This window comes from Squalius cephalus (assembly GCF_949319135.1).
Source record: "Squalius cephalus genome assembly, chromosome: 1".
Lineage (NCBI taxonomy): Eukaryota > Metazoa > Chordata > Actinopteri > Cypriniformes > Leuciscidae > Squalius > Squalius cephalus.
Genome location: NC_137122.1, coordinates 27,602,398 through 27,620,843, shown reverse-complemented (window position 1 = coordinate 27,620,843; position 18,446 = coordinate 27,602,398). Strand labels below are relative to the sequence as shown.

The 18,446-nt window shown below is 35.6% G+C and overlaps 1 protein-coding gene across 1 annotated transcript; it reads left to right on the top strand.

The window, feature by feature from the left end:
• The first annotated feature begins 8,998 nt into the window (after window positions 1-8,998).
• On the top strand, window positions 8,999-17,763 carry cnn1b (calponin 1, basic, smooth muscle, b). Its single transcript, XM_079864976.1, has 7 exons — window positions 8,999-9,362; window positions 13,362-13,483; window positions 13,989-14,055; window positions 14,350-14,487; window positions 14,831-14,947; window positions 16,334-16,480; window positions 17,162-17,763. The coding sequence occupies exons 1-7, from the start codon at window positions 9,078-9,080 to the stop codon at window positions 17,399-17,401; spliced, it is 1,116 nt and encodes a 371-aa protein (XP_079721102.1). The 5' UTR covers window positions 8,999-9,077; the 3' UTR covers window positions 17,402-17,763.
• Window positions 17,764-18,446: the final 683 nt, after the last annotated feature.

Genomic DNA, 18,446 nt, shown 5'->3' with positions numbered 1-18,446 from the left:
TGAATGTGATTTCCAGCTTATATTTATCTGGGCATGTGAACCCATGTTGCATTGTGCTGTGGTGTTACAATATATATATATATATATATATATATATATATATATATATATATATATATATATATATATATATATATATATATATATATATATATATATATATATATATATATATATAATACATTTTTTATTTTTTATTTTTTTGCATAAAAACATATGCGTACTTATTTCTACCAAGTGACGGGAAAATCTTGTGTATTCAGAGCTAGTGTTTCTCTTCTGAATTTCAGGTACATCTCCAAAATGAATGTCATTTTGACTTCTTAAATTGGATCATTCTGGCAGAGAATGGGAGAGGATTGTGGGAAATGTATTTTTTTTTTTTTTTTTTTTGCCTTAGATCCATAATTCGAAATAACCAAATCATCCTCCAGGCCTTGAATATGTGAAGCTGTGACAATAGAAATATACTCTGGTGATGTTTTTGGAGAAGGAAATGACCCTTGGTCATGTAATCATATGTAGTTATGTATAATGTCTGAAATGAGCTGTAATCTTCGTGTTTATGAAAATGCGAAAGAAGGTTAGGCTTTGTGGTACGACATCCCACACAAACGTTGCACAATCGGATGCCTTTGTCGCGTTAATATTGTAATGTTCTTCAGTGGCTGGCCGTCCTCACTATGCTATTGCATTTTTGAAGGGCTGATCGAAATCAATTGAATTGACAATACTCAAAATAATAATACGTGTTCATTAAAACTGACTTTTCTCTACAGTTATTGATTGTTTTCTTTAGAACAGCCACAAAAACGTGCCTGTTGCTATACAAGCTACAGAGTTTGAGTGTATGAAAGAAGAGCATAGATAGGACTGTGCTAGTATGAAGCAGTCGTAGAGTTAGCACAACCCTAATATTAGTACTGTGCCTAGCCTCGCCTTAGCTTAAACTCTTAAACCGTCATAGTTGACACTGTGCTGATTCAAAAGGTGGGAGAATGTGAAAAATCTAGGACAACCTTATCGGGAGTAGACGGGATCCCTCATATCAAACGTCCCATTATTGTTTACAAAGACCTATTTTATAATCCATGCTGCACTTGCCTGCTTTCGTTTGGTCCGATCCTCATGTGGAGCAGATAGACGGTATCCTAACCGAGACAAAAAGTGTTTTTCATGATCACATGGAGCCCCAAATTATTTGTCAGTGTTTCAAGCTCATGGTTTTAAAAACAAGCAGTCGCCATCAAATAAATCATATAGGCAGGCAGGATAAATTGTGGATTTAGTTAGACATTTAAATTGGAGGGAGGAGACCCATATTTGTTTTCGATTATCAATAGTGCAACGGCGCCCGCCCACTTTTTCAGCGGCGCTGGTTCCGGAAGTATTTTTTTCATTCATTTTTCCCATAGGGATTTTAAAATAGTCTTTGTTAAAGAGTTATAAGCCATCATTCAAAACAACCAAGTTTTTGAAAATACAAAGGTACAAGACCGTGTACTAAACGGCTTTAGTGAGGGAATGAACTACAATCCCATGAAGCATGAACAGCATAATCAAATTAAAACTACTCATTTACAAATGTTGATTATATGTGTATAAATTAAGTTTATTGCAAAGCATATACAAACATTTCAGAGAGTAGAGAGATTGTCTATGTCATTCGCATTCGAGATCTTTTGGGGCGTTTTGCTTGTTTCGACTCTCTGATTGGTGGAATTTTCTGCACGGCATCATGGGTAATGTAGTCTTTCCACCAAAAATTCCACTGTTAAACACAATTATTTTAAAACAAAGCTGAAATGATGCGGGTTGACTGTTTCAGGAGAAGCAAATATCATGGATTAACAACCTTGTAGCTCACAGTAGGGCTGTCTTTAAAGGTTTACAAGTTATCCTTCAAAATCTATTTCCTTATGGAAAAAATGAATTGAGGTTTTACTTCCGGAACCCGACTGTTGCGCTCTATAAGGAGCAATAATCTAGACAGACTTTTCTACCTGTCCAGATGTTTGGACGGGGCTTTTTCCTTCTAATGCTGTCGGCCTTTTGTACAGACAACCTGGTATATTCAGTGGAATCATTAACTATGTGCAATTTGGTGACTAGTCCAATGCCAGTATTGAAAAATCAATGTATTTGTATGTACCTTCAGTCTTGAAGTATACGTTGCTTATAAGATGTGATTATAAGAATACTAAAATGAGCACAGAACTGTTGGATAAATGTAGAAGTTTTGATTTGATTGATTTTATCTTTTTTTTTTTTTCTTCTTCTTCTTCTTTTAACACATTACTGTGCTGTGGATTTAATCGTCTCTGGAAATTTGAATGTGAAGATGGACACCGAACCGAGGCCTCAGAGCCCTGGCGTCAGCACACTTTGAAACTGATGGATGACATTTATGACCACTAATTATATTGTCCAAGTAGCAGTCAAAACTTCAGAAGTGACAGATTTGTTCATTAATAAATTTGAGATTATAAAAAGCCGTCCTGAGTTGTCGTTTTATAACTTGTTTTGCATTTCGGTTTATTGAGTGACTGAAAGCCTTCGACAATTTGACTACTGTTCAAAAGCTTGAGGTCATTAAGCTGATTTTTATGCTTTATTCAGCAAGGACTCGTTCAATTGATAAAAAAAGTGACCGTAAAGGCATTTCAAATGTTGCAGAAGATTTCTATTTCAAATAAATGCTGGTTCATAATTCTATTAATCGAAGAATTTGTGGAAACTGATGAAAATGTTAAGCAGCACAACTGTTTTAATTCAAAATTTAATTCAATTTAATTTTACTCAACATTTTAAAATATATTCACATAGAAAACAGTTATTTTAAATTGTAATAATATTTCACAGTATTGCTGTTTTACTGTATTTTTGATCAAATAAATGCCTTGCTGAGCATAAATGTATTACTTCAGGTTTATAGTTCTTTGTGAAGGATGGATAAGAATTACTCAAGACTTTCACTTTTTTTTCATTTCATTAAACTCTCTGTACACATTTACTTTAATAGTAGAATGATTTTGTGAATGAAATAGTTTAGATTTAGTAGTGGGCCAAATTATTCATCATGCTTGCGCTTTACACATTTTACTCACTTTTTGCAACATTTTGATTATCATGACATGTTTTGATGTGTTCATTAATCTACTGAATGTTTGTTTAATGTCGGTTTAAGTAGATATTTGACATATGAAGTGACTGTTTTGGTTATTTAGCTGTCTGTTTGCACATTCAGAGCGCTTTTCTGTTGGCAAGACCGTTGGCAGATGACAGTTGTTTGCTAATTCTTGATATTAAAGGAAGATTTATCCAGATTCAGTGGCAAATGGACACCCTCATGTTTAAGAAGCAGAACAAAGTGAAGATTTCTGTATCTAGCTGTCTGTCTAACTATCTATCTGTATGTCTTTGTATCCACCTGTCTATTTGTCTGTCTGTCTGTATCTCTATCTGTCTGTCGTTCTATTGATCTGTCTATCCGACTGTCTGTCTGTCATCTCTCCAGCTCTACCTGTTGATAAATGACATCAGGTAGTTCTGCCTCAGCTCAGAACTTATGTAATACTTGAAGACAGAATAAAGCAGAGGTAAAGAAAGCCAACGAGGATGACAGAGAATATTAAAGTGGGAGAATGAGAGATCTTTGAGTCTGTATAGTCTGGCTCTGATTGAATTCAGCTCTACTGCATGTTCTCATGGTCAATGGGTTGGCTCAGAGAAACTGTGTGTGCGTGTGTGTGTGTGTGGATGGCTTTTACCAAACATGGTCACACAGTGCATCTGAGGCTCAGTAAAATCTCCCCTGGTACCTTCACACACACACACACACACACACACTACATATCGTACATCTCCAGCACTACTCTGTGACATTTTATATGCCTCACACCAAGCTCAAGTATAATTTTCACTTTGCTATTACCTGTCAGAGATGGTCTTCATGACTTGTTTTCATGTATACATTTAAAGCATATGCAAAGAAAACTAAATCACTCCTAATTTCATTTCAGCTGACATTAAATCCACTGCATAGCACAGATCTTTAAAATATGAACATACACACATCCAGGAGTTAAAGGAAACTGAACTGCACTCAGACATTCATCCTGAAGTTGTTCCCAGATGTAGATTTGCATTCCAGACTCTATGATCTTTATATAGTTACATTTACGAGGCATTAAAGTTGTTTGAGGGTCGTATTGTCCATTCTAATCAGAGTTGTAAGAACGTCAAGCAGATTTATGATGGGCTCTTGGCATTTGCTTGTTTACAATAGTCTCCAGTACATTTGGTTGGTATGTTGAGGATACGGATAACTACTGTGTGCAGAAAACCTGCCCGTGGCTGTTAGATCTCCAGAGCAGCCTCCTAAATTCCTCTAAGCTTTGTAGCTTGAATGAGCCATCGACCATAAATAGGCAGACAGACCTATCCTAGAAAGGAGAGAAGGAAGCAGGGAGGGCAGGGAAATCTCTGGAACTGGCACTTTCAGATGCTGTAATGTTTCTGTTTTTCTCACCATTTCTCCATCCTTCTTGATTTTTTTTCTGGCTCATTTGTGTCCATAAACACAAATGTACTGCGTTACTGCGTCTGATGCAAATCAGTGCCAAACTCTCATTCACATAAAACTGTAGCTGTTCGTCTCTTTATAATCAGTATTGTCTGCTTTTCCTTTGGCTTTTTCCTTCTGGAAAAGCCATGAGATTCACTAAATGTACAGTCCATTCTAAAGCCATTCACTGTAAATGATTTCTGTTGTTTTCACAGTAATATTATTCTCAAAAATTCCCTACTGTAAAATCTGAATTCAGTATGTCATTTTCACAGCATTATTACTGTATTTTTAACAGTATCCTACTGTATTAGCTGTTTACAGTATGTTACCGTAGATTTTCTGGGAAAATATTAGCCTACTGTACATCTAAATACAGTACTGACCTCTAAAAATAACCACACACCTCCTCACACAACGGCTCTGTGACAGACTCATCATGAAGATGAAAGCCCACAAGAGTATGGTGGTTTTTATAGACTTTTTAAATTGCTTAATATATTTTATTCTGGTGTTATTTATTTTCAGTATATAAAGCTACGTTTTAGGTAAAATATTTCTGTAAGAAAATCTGAGCAAGCGTTAATTTTTTCCTCCCGCAGCGTCGTGAAGATAAAAATTCTCCTAGTATGTTAAATTGGTAGGTATACTTCAAAGATATGTAATCCCCATATGTATATATGTGTGTGTGTGTGTGTGTGTGTGTGTGTGTGTGTGTGTGTGTGTGTGTGTGTGTGTAAGAACATTGGAGTGGGTGCTCATTTCCCATTTAAGCCGTGCTAATTTTCCTTCCGCAGCGGCACTGGCAGACCATCCAGACGGGAACATCCTGAGACAGGCAGGAAGAGTCGTCATCGTCTACCTTTTTCTTTATGGCATATGTGTAATGGAGGCCAGCTAGTAGTTGCTGTGTGAGTAAACCTCACTCCTCTGAGCGCTGATCTCAATAGGCGCTCTAGCGACAGACGCTAGAGGCTGCAGTCTTTAGCCTCCTTGTTAAAGCGCCTAGGCGGAGGGGTTACATTGGTGCCGTGACCCGGATGGGAGTGAGGTTTAGTGGGGAGCAAGTAAACCTCACTCCTCTGATCTCAATAAGCGCTCTAGTGACAGATGCTAGAAGCTGCAGTGTTTAGCCTCCTTGTTAGAGCGCCTGACTCTCACGCCGGAGACCCGGGTTCGAGGTCCGCACAGAGAGGGGCGAGTAGGACCCGGGTGGAGGGGTTACATATGTATTCACTGGTTATTGTTGTATACTAGCCTACTACTAATTAAGTAGGCACTTTAACTCTTCAAACATTTATTTTAATATTTCCCATTCCAACATTTATTTTCCACTGGCACAAAGTGTTAGGCTACTGAGATTTTACTGGTATGGCTATAATTGTATTTTGTTCATTGATGAAATATGGCTAATATGCTGGTAAATCTGTATATTCTATTGAAGTTTAGCTATGGAATGTAAAAGATGAAACCTGAATAAAGCTGTTGATGTGAAGTAATAACTGGTGTTATTGAATATATAACAGTAAAATTAATCAAATAAAAAAACAGTATAATGCTGTACTTTATTTTACAGTAGGCTATGATTAAAACTACTGTAGTTAGTTTTACAGTAATTTTACTGTGGAATAAAATACAGAAGCTTGCTGGCTATTTGTTGCCAGTAAGTTACTGCTGATTTTACGTTAAATTTTTTACAGTGTTGAAAATATTTCAAGAAACCAGCCAGCAACCCACATTTCCTTTTCCAGTTTGAAACTTGCCTTGCTTTGTGTGTTTATTTGCTTATCTTTGCTAAAGCTGTTTTACAGACCAGTGACCGACTCGCACCTCACACTGACATCCTCATTGGTTTATAGTTATAGGTTATAGCTAAAGTTATAGGGATGTACAGTAAAAAAAACACTTTAACACAGAACAGATCTCCAGAGCATCTAAGAATGGATACAGCTAGTTAAATGATGCCAGCGTTACAATGAGTCATTTGGACTCATTTATGGCGTACTTGCTGAACTCCAAGTGAAAGTGAAGTCCTCTCATTTCACTGCACAGCGTGAAACACCTCGTCTCGACCCTCATAGCAGGGTGATAGTCTGCCTCAGTTATGACCAAATAAAGCGTCCAAATTCCTCCCCTGCTCTTTTTCAACCTCTAGAATGTTTACAAGAACGCTGGATCAGGCTTTCACCGAATGACTCTCGCTGGGACCCGGCTACTGTATCAGAGCATCACAGACCCGCTTTTAGAGGACTTATGATGTCAGTGGTTTTACCCTGGTGATTGTCAGGGAGACAAATTTGATCATCCAAATGTTAAAGCGTCGTTTAGTGGATAAAATGTACTTTTTGGAGGTTAGACTTTCACTTTTATAAAAAGAAAGGATGTTTTAAGTAAGGAATTGACTATGGGTCGCTGAATTATTAGAAAAATAATGCACACCCGAGCTGGTAATGCCGTTACACATCGGGTGTGCATTATTTTTCAATAATTCAACGGCCTGGAGTCAAATATTCCACTTATACAATGACACACCTCGAAACATTGTTCAGATGATGTACTTCAAGACATTTGTCAGGTTTTTGTCCTCATAATGGGTCTTGTTTTTAGGACTAATTTCTTACGGATCTAATCCCAATTTGCTAATTCCAAAATGTCATTTTAGAGCTAGTAACAAAATCTTGAGCCACTGATAGCTGTGTGAATTACCTGTGCGTCTCTGAACAGTGTTCAGCAACAGCGTCTCTACCAGCGAAACTGTAAGTTTATCTGTTCCAAGAACAGTGCCGTTATTACTGTACCTGGCTGGTGAGAAATGACATGTAGCTTTTAAGTTATTAAACTATTTTCAGAGCAGCGCTGACGACACGTTATATATTGGTGTGAATGCAATGATTTTCTTAGTGTCTCTGTGCATGGATGACGCAGACGATGAGCTGATTTTCCTTTTTCACTGCACTACGTTATTCTGATACAGATGACAAACCATAGGAATGTGTGGCCAGGAGTGTGTCGTCCAGTCAGAGAGAATAAGCTGGTAAAACATCCTGATCATCCACAGCAAAGCACAATGTTCAGCAGAACTGTGATGTAATTATGGCACTATAGGCACTGAGGTCCAACAATGAAACAGTCATCATGATGTCATGAATGATGTTTTACACTTTATAGAACCTGTTTTAATGTCATTTTGCCATTTACAGTTATGTTCTATGGTATTTTCAGTTTTGAAATCAAGTGTACTCTCATTATTTTAAACTAGTCCATCCGTGAAAAGAGTAAATATGTCATTCAGGGGCTTAATCAGATACTCTTAAGTGCTCAGTCAAACAAATTCAAGCACAACCTTCTAGAGAGTTTCTTTTTAGATGAAAGTGCTCATGTATTTGTACTATAACCATCTAATCTGAAAGGACTGCTCTGAATTATTGTGTTAACATTTACAAAGGTGGAATACAGTGCTCTTGATCCATCACTGTAATCCATGGCTTATCTGACTCCAAGCTTACTAACTCCTGAAATATGGCCAATTAAGATGTTCATGTCCGAAACTCTTTGGGATACACAGAATGATCCATGTTAAGTTTGCCCGACTACTGATTAAAAACATATCAGTCCCTCATAATGAAAATGACACAATAACTTTTAGTCATGATAACAAAAATCATTATAAAAAATACAGTATATATGCCATGCAGTCATTTTATTAGAAATAAAACGTATTATAAGCATATAACATATTAAGAAATGTATTATATATTGTATATATTCAATATATATGTGTGCTTATAGTTTATATATATATATATATATATATATATATATATATATATATATATATATATAGGATATATATGTATATAAATGTGTGTGTGTGTGTGTGTGTGTGTGTGTGTGTGTGTGTGTGTGTGTGTGTGTGTGTGTGTGTATATATATATAAATATATATATATTAGTAGTCAACATTTGAAGTGGATCAAAAAAGTTCATCAAAGTTGTCCTAAAGACAAGAACGGGTATTGTTCAAAATTCATGTATAATTTTGATGAAAGGTTTTGATCCTCTTCAAATGTTGACTACTGTGCATTTATATAATGTATGTATATGTGTGTGTGTGTATATTAATTGTATGTATTCAGGACACTAAAATACTAGTCAAAATAAGATGCCTATATTCTATTTTATTCCAAAATGTAAACTAAATTGTCATTTCCATCACAGAATATTATCAGAGACAATACATCACTTGAAATATGAAGGAAATTCTGTTGAGGTGACAGGAATGAAAATATTAATTCATCATGTGGTAATATTCTTTATTGTAGGCTATGATTTAAAGGGCATTTTTGTTTCTTTTGTCTGATAGACATATTTGGTGGCCTGCTTGGGGCAGCACTTGATGTCCCATGTAAAATCCAAAGCAAAACCAGCTGAGAAGCACTGAACTACACAAATCAGGAGCATCCCTAATTCACTTCAAAGTGGAAAAAGTGACATCGGACGCGTTCAATGCCATGCCGGTGACATCATTTTTACAGAGCGGCGTGACGTCGCAATTGGACGTGGGCCCCGGCCAATCAGCGCTCGCTGCGCGCACGCACAGATGGGAAGAGTTTAAAAAAGATTGTGGAAAAGAAGATGTGGCCCAAACCTCCCCACATGATCGGACAGTTGGACTGGAAATCACAGGTCTAACATTAGCTATCGCCATCCTCTCGCCGAATCTGCTGAAAAGCACAATGTCAACTCACTTCAAGAGCGGACCTGCTTTCGGACTGTCTGCGGAGGTCAAGAGTAAGGTAAGATCTGCTTTGATTGACAGCTGTCAGAGATGCGCAGGGGCACGTGCGCTACTCGAGTCAGACAGTTTACCGTGTCGTTTATTCTATATAGGAGGAATTTTAGGTGTTTTGATCTTTCAAGGTGTTTAGGGTTATGGGGATCTAATCCAATTTAAAATTGCCCTAAATTCAAAACAAAAGGTTGAGGAGGGTTTTTTTAACAGTAGGCTATACATTATGCCAAAAGTACAATCAACTTGGATGTTTAAGTCATTTCAACTTAAATTACATTAAGCTGACTTAAAAAATGAGTTGAATCTTGTATAACTCATAAAAAACAGTTGAAAATTGCTTAACTTATTTTGGTGAGTTAAAGCAATGTAAAAACATAATGTTGTTATAACTTATTATTCAGATCATTTTTACAGTGTAGGCTATATATATTTTAAAAAAAATTGTTTCAGTAACCAAAAACTTAAGAGTAGACTACAAGTTTGTAATAACAGAAGTCGGACAAGAACATATACAGTCATTTTCACTTTATTTTAGGTTTACATTGCACAGATATGAAATAAAGAAATATTGTTATGTTTTAAATGCCTTAAATGTATCCACGTTTACCGTCTTATCATCTTGCCAATAATGTGCAATAAAAAGTGTGAAATGTAGTGATGTACAAGTTATAAATGGATATAACTTCCACCTATATAGCTGAACTTTTCTAATTTAGCAGAACTTTATGAAAGCATGCGAATATGATGTCCTTGTTGACATCTAGCTTTCAATATGAAATGTCATGGGTTCAGATGCAAACTGGTTTAGTTGGGTCTGATTTCAGTCATATTTGCACATTGTTCTAAAAGTTGCATCGATAAAATGACAAAAAACATATGTGATTTCAATCATATAGTTGTGCTTGCGATATCATTCCTCAGTCATATAGTTTTTGGCTTTTCTGTCCTGTTAGTGTCTTTGTTCACTCTTCAAAATAAAGGTTCTCTATTGGCATCGATGGTTCCATGAAGAACCTTTAACATCAGTGGATTCAATGCACAAAGGGTTCTTTAGATTATTAAAATGTTCTTCACACTAAGAAAAAATGGTTCTTTTAAGAACTGTGCGATGAAAGGTTCTTTTGGGAATCCAAAATGGTTCTTCGCTATGAAAACCCCCTTTGGGAACTTTTAAGAGTGTTTGGCATCAGAAGGGACATTTAATTGATTCCTCTGTCAAACTTCTGCCACATTTCTTCCCATCATAGTCTCAGCGCTCCAGAAAAACTTAAAACATAAATGCTTTCTGGCTCTAGCTGTCATTGATCTCCTGAGAACAGAAGTCGTAACAGCACCACATTCTCTGCTGTAATGCTGCACAGTTTCAGGTGTCAAACTATAGACTTCGCATGTCATTGGTATTATGTCAGATGTGTCTTCCTCAGCACTATTGGTATGTGGCTTTCCGTCCCCATATAAGGAAGAGTTGTGTTCACTCACAATATCTGAGAAGAGGAGCATGTTGTAAACAGTTTAGAATAAGGAGGAGCATTGTTGAAAAATCATCTCTGCGAGCCTCAACGAACCATTAGTCTTTTCAGACAGGCCTGCTCTTTATAGAAATGACAGAAACTCCAAAAAAAAATTCCAAAAGGCCAGTAATTCCATGTATGTTAAAGGTTCTTTATGGAACACTGTAAAAAAAAAAATCCGTTAAATTTACAGTAAAAAAACAGCAGCTGTGGTTAGCAGATATTTACTGTAAAAAATATGATCGTAACATGTTAGGTTTTACCGACTTAACTTATATTTACATTATAAAAACATCTTTCGTTATCTGATATGATGTTAATTTACTGACATATTTAAGTACTAATAGGTTGTACCATTGTAATACACTGACAACCACCAATCACAGTGGTGATGAGAGTCACATGATAAATCAAAGCTTATCACAAGTAACTTTTCCACAAGTTGAGACTGTTATTACTAATATTTAGAAGCTGCACAGTGTCATTCACACAAACACTAAACACCATCATGGTAACACACATGAAATTTAAAAAATGCAATAAACATTCATTTAACAACATTACATCTAACATAAAACATAACTGATTAGAAAAAAAAAAAAGAAAAACTAGGAAGAAACAAAGTTATTTCAACAAAAATACATCAAATGAGAAGTGTCGTGCAGGGAATTGTGGGAATTTACGTTTTTTCACTGTAAATTATACAATGATTTGTTCTTTTTCCTGTCCAAAAACTGTACATTTTACGGTATTTTACTGTTACGGTGAGATCTATCACAGTTATTCACCGTATATAGTATGGAAACTTTCTGTTAACCAATTAACAGTTTTTCACCGTAGAATTTTACAGTCTTTTACTGTTAAAATCACGATAATTTTTTACAGTGAGCTTTATTTTCGAGTGTACTCAAAGTTAGGAAACTTATACAATGTAACTGCTAAAAATAAATGTCAATGTACAACATGCAGGTATTTCTAGTATAACCAAGGGTATAAAGGAATGTTATCCTGGCCGTCTGTGACAGAATTCCTGCTGCTGCAAAAAAAAATCCAATCTTGGCCTGGCCTCTACAGAGTTAGACTGAGGTCTGTTCCAGATGTCCAGAATGAGAGAAAAACAATAAATCAAGCCCTCAGCAGAATTCCTTGGATGGTTATGAGTGCTGTCGGCCTTGGCGTCCTTTTATCAGACACATTTAGCATGTGTTAAGTATGTCACTTCACACGAGACGTGCAGGCAGGAGCAGGAAGAAGCCGTAGGGATGAAGAAACAATCAGAACGGAGACACCGACACACAGCTGTGAGTCTGTGACAGAGAGAGATGGCCAACAATAACACTGATTTAAAGTTACAGCGTTTGTTTGGTTTCCACACCAGCACACCAAACTTGGGAGAAACAGCTCTCTCAGATCTCTCTCGCTCTGTCTCTCTTCATTTTTTCTTTCTTGTTCTTCCTTTATTAGAACTACTTCAGAAGTGAAAGACTAAGATCTATTGCGTAGCAGTAGAGAGTAAATATTTTTCCACCTCTGACTGCAATACAACGAAGGAGACGATCCGAGTTTTTCCCCAACCCTTATATCTTTTGTTTGTCACTCAGCCTCAGCCAAAATGTTTTATTTAAAGAGTTCCATCTGTCTGATAAACAAGATAAAGTGGAATATCATATACGTCCAATAAGTTATTGAGTTTTTTGGAAGTAACATCATTCAACTTTTTTAATAAACATCGAGATTTGAATTTGAAATGTATATTGTACACTACTGTTCAAATGTTTGGGGTCATTAAGAGTTTTTTTTATTCAGCAGGGATGCATTAAATTGATCAGTACTGACAGTAACGACTTTTACATTGTTACAAAATATTTCTATTTTAATTCCATTAATATCTCTATTTTTTCTATTTTAAATAAATGCTGTTCACCATAGAATTCTGAAAAATGTATCACGGTTTCCACAAAAATATTAAGCAATATTAAACTGTTTTTTAACATTTATGATACAAATAAATGTTTTTTGAGCATCAAATCATCATATTAGAATGATTTCTGAAGGATCATGTGACACTGAAGACTGGAGTAATGATGCTGAAAATACAGCTTTGATCACAGGAATAAATTACATTTTACAATATATTCATATAGAAAACATTTTTTCTCGTTAGTACCGGTAATATTTCACAATAATACTTTTTTTTACTGTTTTAATGAAATAAATGCTGCTTTGGTGATCAGAAGAGACTTTTTTCAAAACCATTAAAAAAATCTCAAAGACCCCAAACGGTAGTGTATGTATACGTAAAAAAAAGGTGTAACATTTAAGTGTTTATTTGATATATATATTTATTTATTTTTTTACTGTTTCATTTAAACTAGTCATGCAGTGTGACAAATGAATTCAAATCTGCATATTAATTGTTAAAGAATTGCTGTAGAGTATGTAAATACTGTAAACTAGATGTGTGTAGTGATGCTTTGACCTTTGACCTGCAGCTGGCCCACAAGTATGACCCCCAAAAGGAGGAGGAGCTAAGAATGTGGATCAGTGAGGTCACAGGCCGCAAACTCCCGGAGAACTTCATGGAGGGACTGAAAGATGGAGTTATCCTCTGCGAGTGAGTGATTCCTCAAACTATCTCAAGATCTGAAGATCAAAAATCATTAGTTATTAACTTAGTTATTAACGCTTACACGACACCGTTCTAACAGAAAATACTTAACGCGCTCCGGCCCGCTCATTCGCACAACAACAGTGCCTGGTGGCTCCAGAACGCAAACCTTGAAATAGGTTCCAAGGTGCAAGCATTGAAAAATTTTGAAAAACTTTATCATCTCCGTGCAAACCTCAAAAACATGAATCTGTGAATATATATATATATATATATATATATATATATATATAAAAGGAACAAAATGAGCCTAGATATTTCTGTATATACAAAAGATAGATAGATAGATAGATAGATAGATAGATAGATAGATAGATAGATAGATAGATAGATAGATAGATAGATAGATAGATAGATAGATAGATAGATAGATAGATAGATAGATAGATAGATAGATCTCTAATCAGTCTTTTTTTTCTCTCTCTTATTCATGTTCATTATTTATGAGCAGGCTTATCAATATCCTTCAGCCTGGTTCTGTACGAAAGATCAACAACTCTCCTCAAAACTGGCATCAGGTGAGCAAGAATATCACTTTCTCAAGCATATATCTGGCTGTTTCAGTTCAGGTCTGTTCTGCACATGAAATCCAGGGAAATGCTTCCAAATGGAACATGTTATGTATACAGTAACAGTATATTCTTGGAAGTTCTGTGCAAAATAGAATGCTTGTGTCATTCATAAAATCTAATAATCTTCTGTTCCAAATATAAACAGAGTTGTTACTTTGGAATCAGTTGTGCATACTTTCAGATTCTGGACAAATCACAGAGAATGTCACTTTCTTCCTGGTTTGGCCTTGTTTGTTGCAGCTGGAAAATATCGGTAATTTTGTCCGAGCCATTCAAGATTACGGAATGAGGCCAGATGATATATTTGAGGCCAACGACCTGTTTGAGAACTCCAACCACACTCAGGTCCAGAACACACTTATTACACTGGGTGGCATGGTGAGTCACACACTAATACAGAATTGATAAAGACTAGACTTCAGTCAGATTTTCACTTTTTATAGTAAGGAGAATCATAGTTCACAGTGAGGAGAATCATATGGGAGTATTTAGCAGAGTGATTAACATCAAAAATGTGTTATTTCAGCTGGATGTTCAGTTTTTTTTTTCTTTCTGCAAACCAACGATCAAACAAACACCAAACAAGGAATCTCTCTTTTGTGTGGTCAAATTATACAAAGTTATTTGTGCATGTTAGTATTATATAACACCATGTACTTTCAATTTCTAAAAGTAGGATTGCTTTAGTATTTACTTTATTTATCATAATTTTGAAATACAGGCGAAATCTAAAGGCTTCCATTCTAAATGTGACATTGGAGTGAAATACGCAGAGAAACATCAGCGCAGATTTGCTCCGGAGAAACTAAAGGAGGGACGCAACATTATCGGTCTGCAGGTCAGTGCTGTTCATCAGGAAATTATATAGATTTTACCTCTATAATAAAAGAAACTTGCATGCATTGAATTTTTTTTTAATCAAATTGAAAGATTTTATCAAATTAAATTCAGTGGTAGACATTATATATAATCATATCAATATAAAAATAATGAATTTTTTTGGGGTCAGGATGTTTTTTTTTTTAAAGAAATTAATTAAAAAATAATTAAATTAATATAATTTATCCTTTATTCAGCAAGGAGACAGTAAATTGATCAGAAGTGACAGTAAAGACTTATTTTTAGCGGTATTATATTGTTATTATTGTATTAGCGGCTTATATTGTTTCACAATATTACTGTTTTTATTTTATATTTGATCAAATAAATGCAGCCTTGGTGAGCATAAGAGACTTCTTTAAAAAACATTTAAAATACCTTACTGACCCCAAACTTTTGAACAGTAGTGTATATACTGTAAGACCAGTGTTAGGGAAAGATACTTAGAAAAGTAATGCGTTACAACATTGCGTTACTCCCTAAAAAGTAACAAATTGCGATAGTTACTTTTTATAGAAACTAATGTGTTACATTACTTTTGCATTACTTTTTCTCACCTGGGCTAGGCTTGCTTCATTGTTTTTTAATAGCAAAACAAAAAACAAACACAAAAGTTCTATTTTTAGCTATTGTAAAGGCCCTTTACCATAAAAATGCAAATACAAAAGGAAATGCAAATGGACTCCTGTACAGTAGAGGGCGCCGCTCAAACAAACCTTTCAGCTGTGCTGCCATTCTGGATAGCAGAAGAATAGGACACAGGAGAAGAAAGTTCAACACTCTTACTTCAACAATAAAAAAAAATATTTAAAAAATGAAATGCAAATATGATGTTTATCTTAAGTAATTTTTGCATATTAGTATGGCGGAATTGGATAATTGAAGGTCCGCAGCAAAGACATTGGTTAATAAAGATATTAAATGCATAAAGTATACATTATTTGTATTATTTAACACTTAATTATTGCTGGTTTGCATTTCACTGTTTTTATTCATTTTGAGGAATACTGAATCTGCTTTTCTTGTGCAATATGCGTAAATGCCTGCTCACATTTAGTCTACAATGTTCATGCTCACACACAGCGCACACAACGCCTCTTCACTTACTCCCGATTTCTCTCAACATGGGGACAGGAGATCTGTCAGTCAATACATGGGAGAACAAAGTAACTTGTGTTACTTATTCGGAAAAGTAACTTAGATATTTTGTTGTAAATTTAAAAGTAATGTGTTACTTTACTAATTACTTGAAAAAAGTAATCCGATTACAAGTGATTTGCGTTACTCGTAATGCATTATCCCCAACACTGACATCCTTTATCTATATTCTTCTTAACATTATCAGATGGGCACCAATAAGTTTGCCAGTCAAAAGGGCATGACATCTTATGGCACACGGCGTCACCTTTACGACCCTAAGACAGGTATGGAAAATCCTCTGGACCAATCAACAATCAGCCTGCAGATGGGCACCAACAAAGGAGCCAGTCAGGTACTCAAACGTTTTTTCACAGTTTCCTAAACATGCTCTTATTCCTTCCTACTAGGGGTGTAGCAATATATCGCGTCACAATATATCGCAATACAAAAATGCATCAATATGTATCGTGGATAGTGACATTATGTATTGTGTTTAATTCATCCAAAATGAAAATGAAAAGTTTACAGAGTTTTAGTGTCAGTACTACAGTAAACTACTATATATAATGTTGAATACAATGTATAATAATGCAATGTGGGAATATTTGTGGTCCTGATAATGCCAAACGTTTTAAGTTACCAGTTAAAAGTGGCCTACATTATTTTAAATATATCTATTTTATATATATTCGTCTAAAACAATTCTGTATTTTCAGTTTCAGAGTCATGAATATTTTTATTCTGGTGTCACTATAGTCCTGTGCATTGGTTTATCAGCACCAAGTCCAAGCCTGTTCATTTACACCCACACTGTAAAACCAAATTTAGCATTTTAATCAACTGTAATTTTTTTGTTAACCTTTTACCATATGTCTTGGAGTATCACAATAATATCATATCGTGAGTTCAATATCGTATCTATGTGTATCGAATCGTGACATGAGGGTATCGTTACACCCCTACTTTCTACTATTCATAAATTGCCCACATACCCAAGATGTGGCTCAGTTCTTTTCCCTTTGTTCTTCCACAGGCCGGCATGACGGCCCCGGGCACCAAGCGCCAGATCTTCGATAAGAAGCTGGACATGGAGATGTGCGACACCTCAACCGTCTCACTGCAGATGGGCACCAACAAGGTGGCGTCCCAGACGGGCATGACGGTGTACGGTCTGCCACGTCAGGTGTACGACAGCAAGTACTGCTCCAGCCCCGACGACCACATCAACAACGGGCAGGACTCAGAGATGGACGGATATCAGTATTCCGACTAGGACGAACAGACAGCCGCCAGCACGCTGCTTTTGTAAACCTTCACCAGCACTATTTTTGATATTCCAAATTCATGTCGACCAGTAGGACCAGCTTGACCTCTGACATCACAGCCACCGATCACAGCTGAGAGCTTCAGTGACTGACCGTGCGTAGAAAACAAAACTAGGAGGAATTTCTTCGCTTTTTGTTTTTTAGAACACAGGCTTTTCCTGCTTCTCACTAGTCGTTTTTTGTTTGTTTGTTTTTTAGATTTTTTTTAATTTCATTACTTTTTTGAGTGTGCCATTCTTCCATCACCTGCATGACCCAATTGTCTTTATATATGAAAAAAAATAATGCAGATGATAAATATGAAGATATTATTTATGATGCCTCATAGTTAAATATGCACTACTGTTCAAACTTTGGAATCATTAAGGTTTTCGTTTGGTTCTGAAAGAAGTCTCTTATGCTCAACAAGGCTGCATTTATTTAATGAAAAATACAGTAAAAATAGTCACTATTGTGAAATACTATTAGAGTTTTTTTTTATGTAATTTATTCCTGTGATCAAATCTAAATCAGCATCATTACTCCAGTCTTCAGTGTCACATGATCCTTCAGAAATCATTCTAATATTATGATTATGCTGATAATATTTCACAATAGTACAATTTTTACTGTATTTTTCATCAAATAAATGCAGCCTTTGTTGAGCAGAAAGAAAATCTTTTGAACGGTAGTAGTTCAGTGGATTGCTCTTACATTTTAAAATGTTCCATGGTGCTCTTTTGATTGGATGGAGGAAGAGGAAATCTACCATACGCCATATATATATATGCCAAATATGCCATACTACTGCTTAAATCAGATGTTTCCTAAAGAAACCCACATGAACTACTGCATCAACTAAGCGTTTTACTAATGTCTGATTTAGCATAGTTGTTTGAAAAGGTGTAAATTGAATATATTCAAATTTTTAGTGAATTTATCTTTACTTCATAAGGCAATTTAAACAAGTAGGACACATTCTGGAACAGCATCCCTATCAAACAACCATAGGAC

What these genes read in the sequence shown, in the direction of transcription:
- cnn1b (XM_079864976.1), top strand. Translation starts at nt 9,078, where the DNA reads ATGCCGGTGACATCATTTTTACAGAGCGGCGTGACGTCGCAATTGGAC. An exon ending in CTGCGGAGGTCAAGAGTAAG is followed by an intron (nt 9,363 to 13,361) that starts GTAAGATCTGCT and finishes TTTGACCTGCAG; the next exon opens with CTGGCCCACAAGTATGACCC. An exon ending in CTCCTCAAAACTGGCATCAG is followed by an intron (nt 14,056 to 14,349) that starts GTGAGCAAGAAT and finishes TGTTTGTTGCAG; the next exon opens with CTGGAAAATATCGGTAATTT.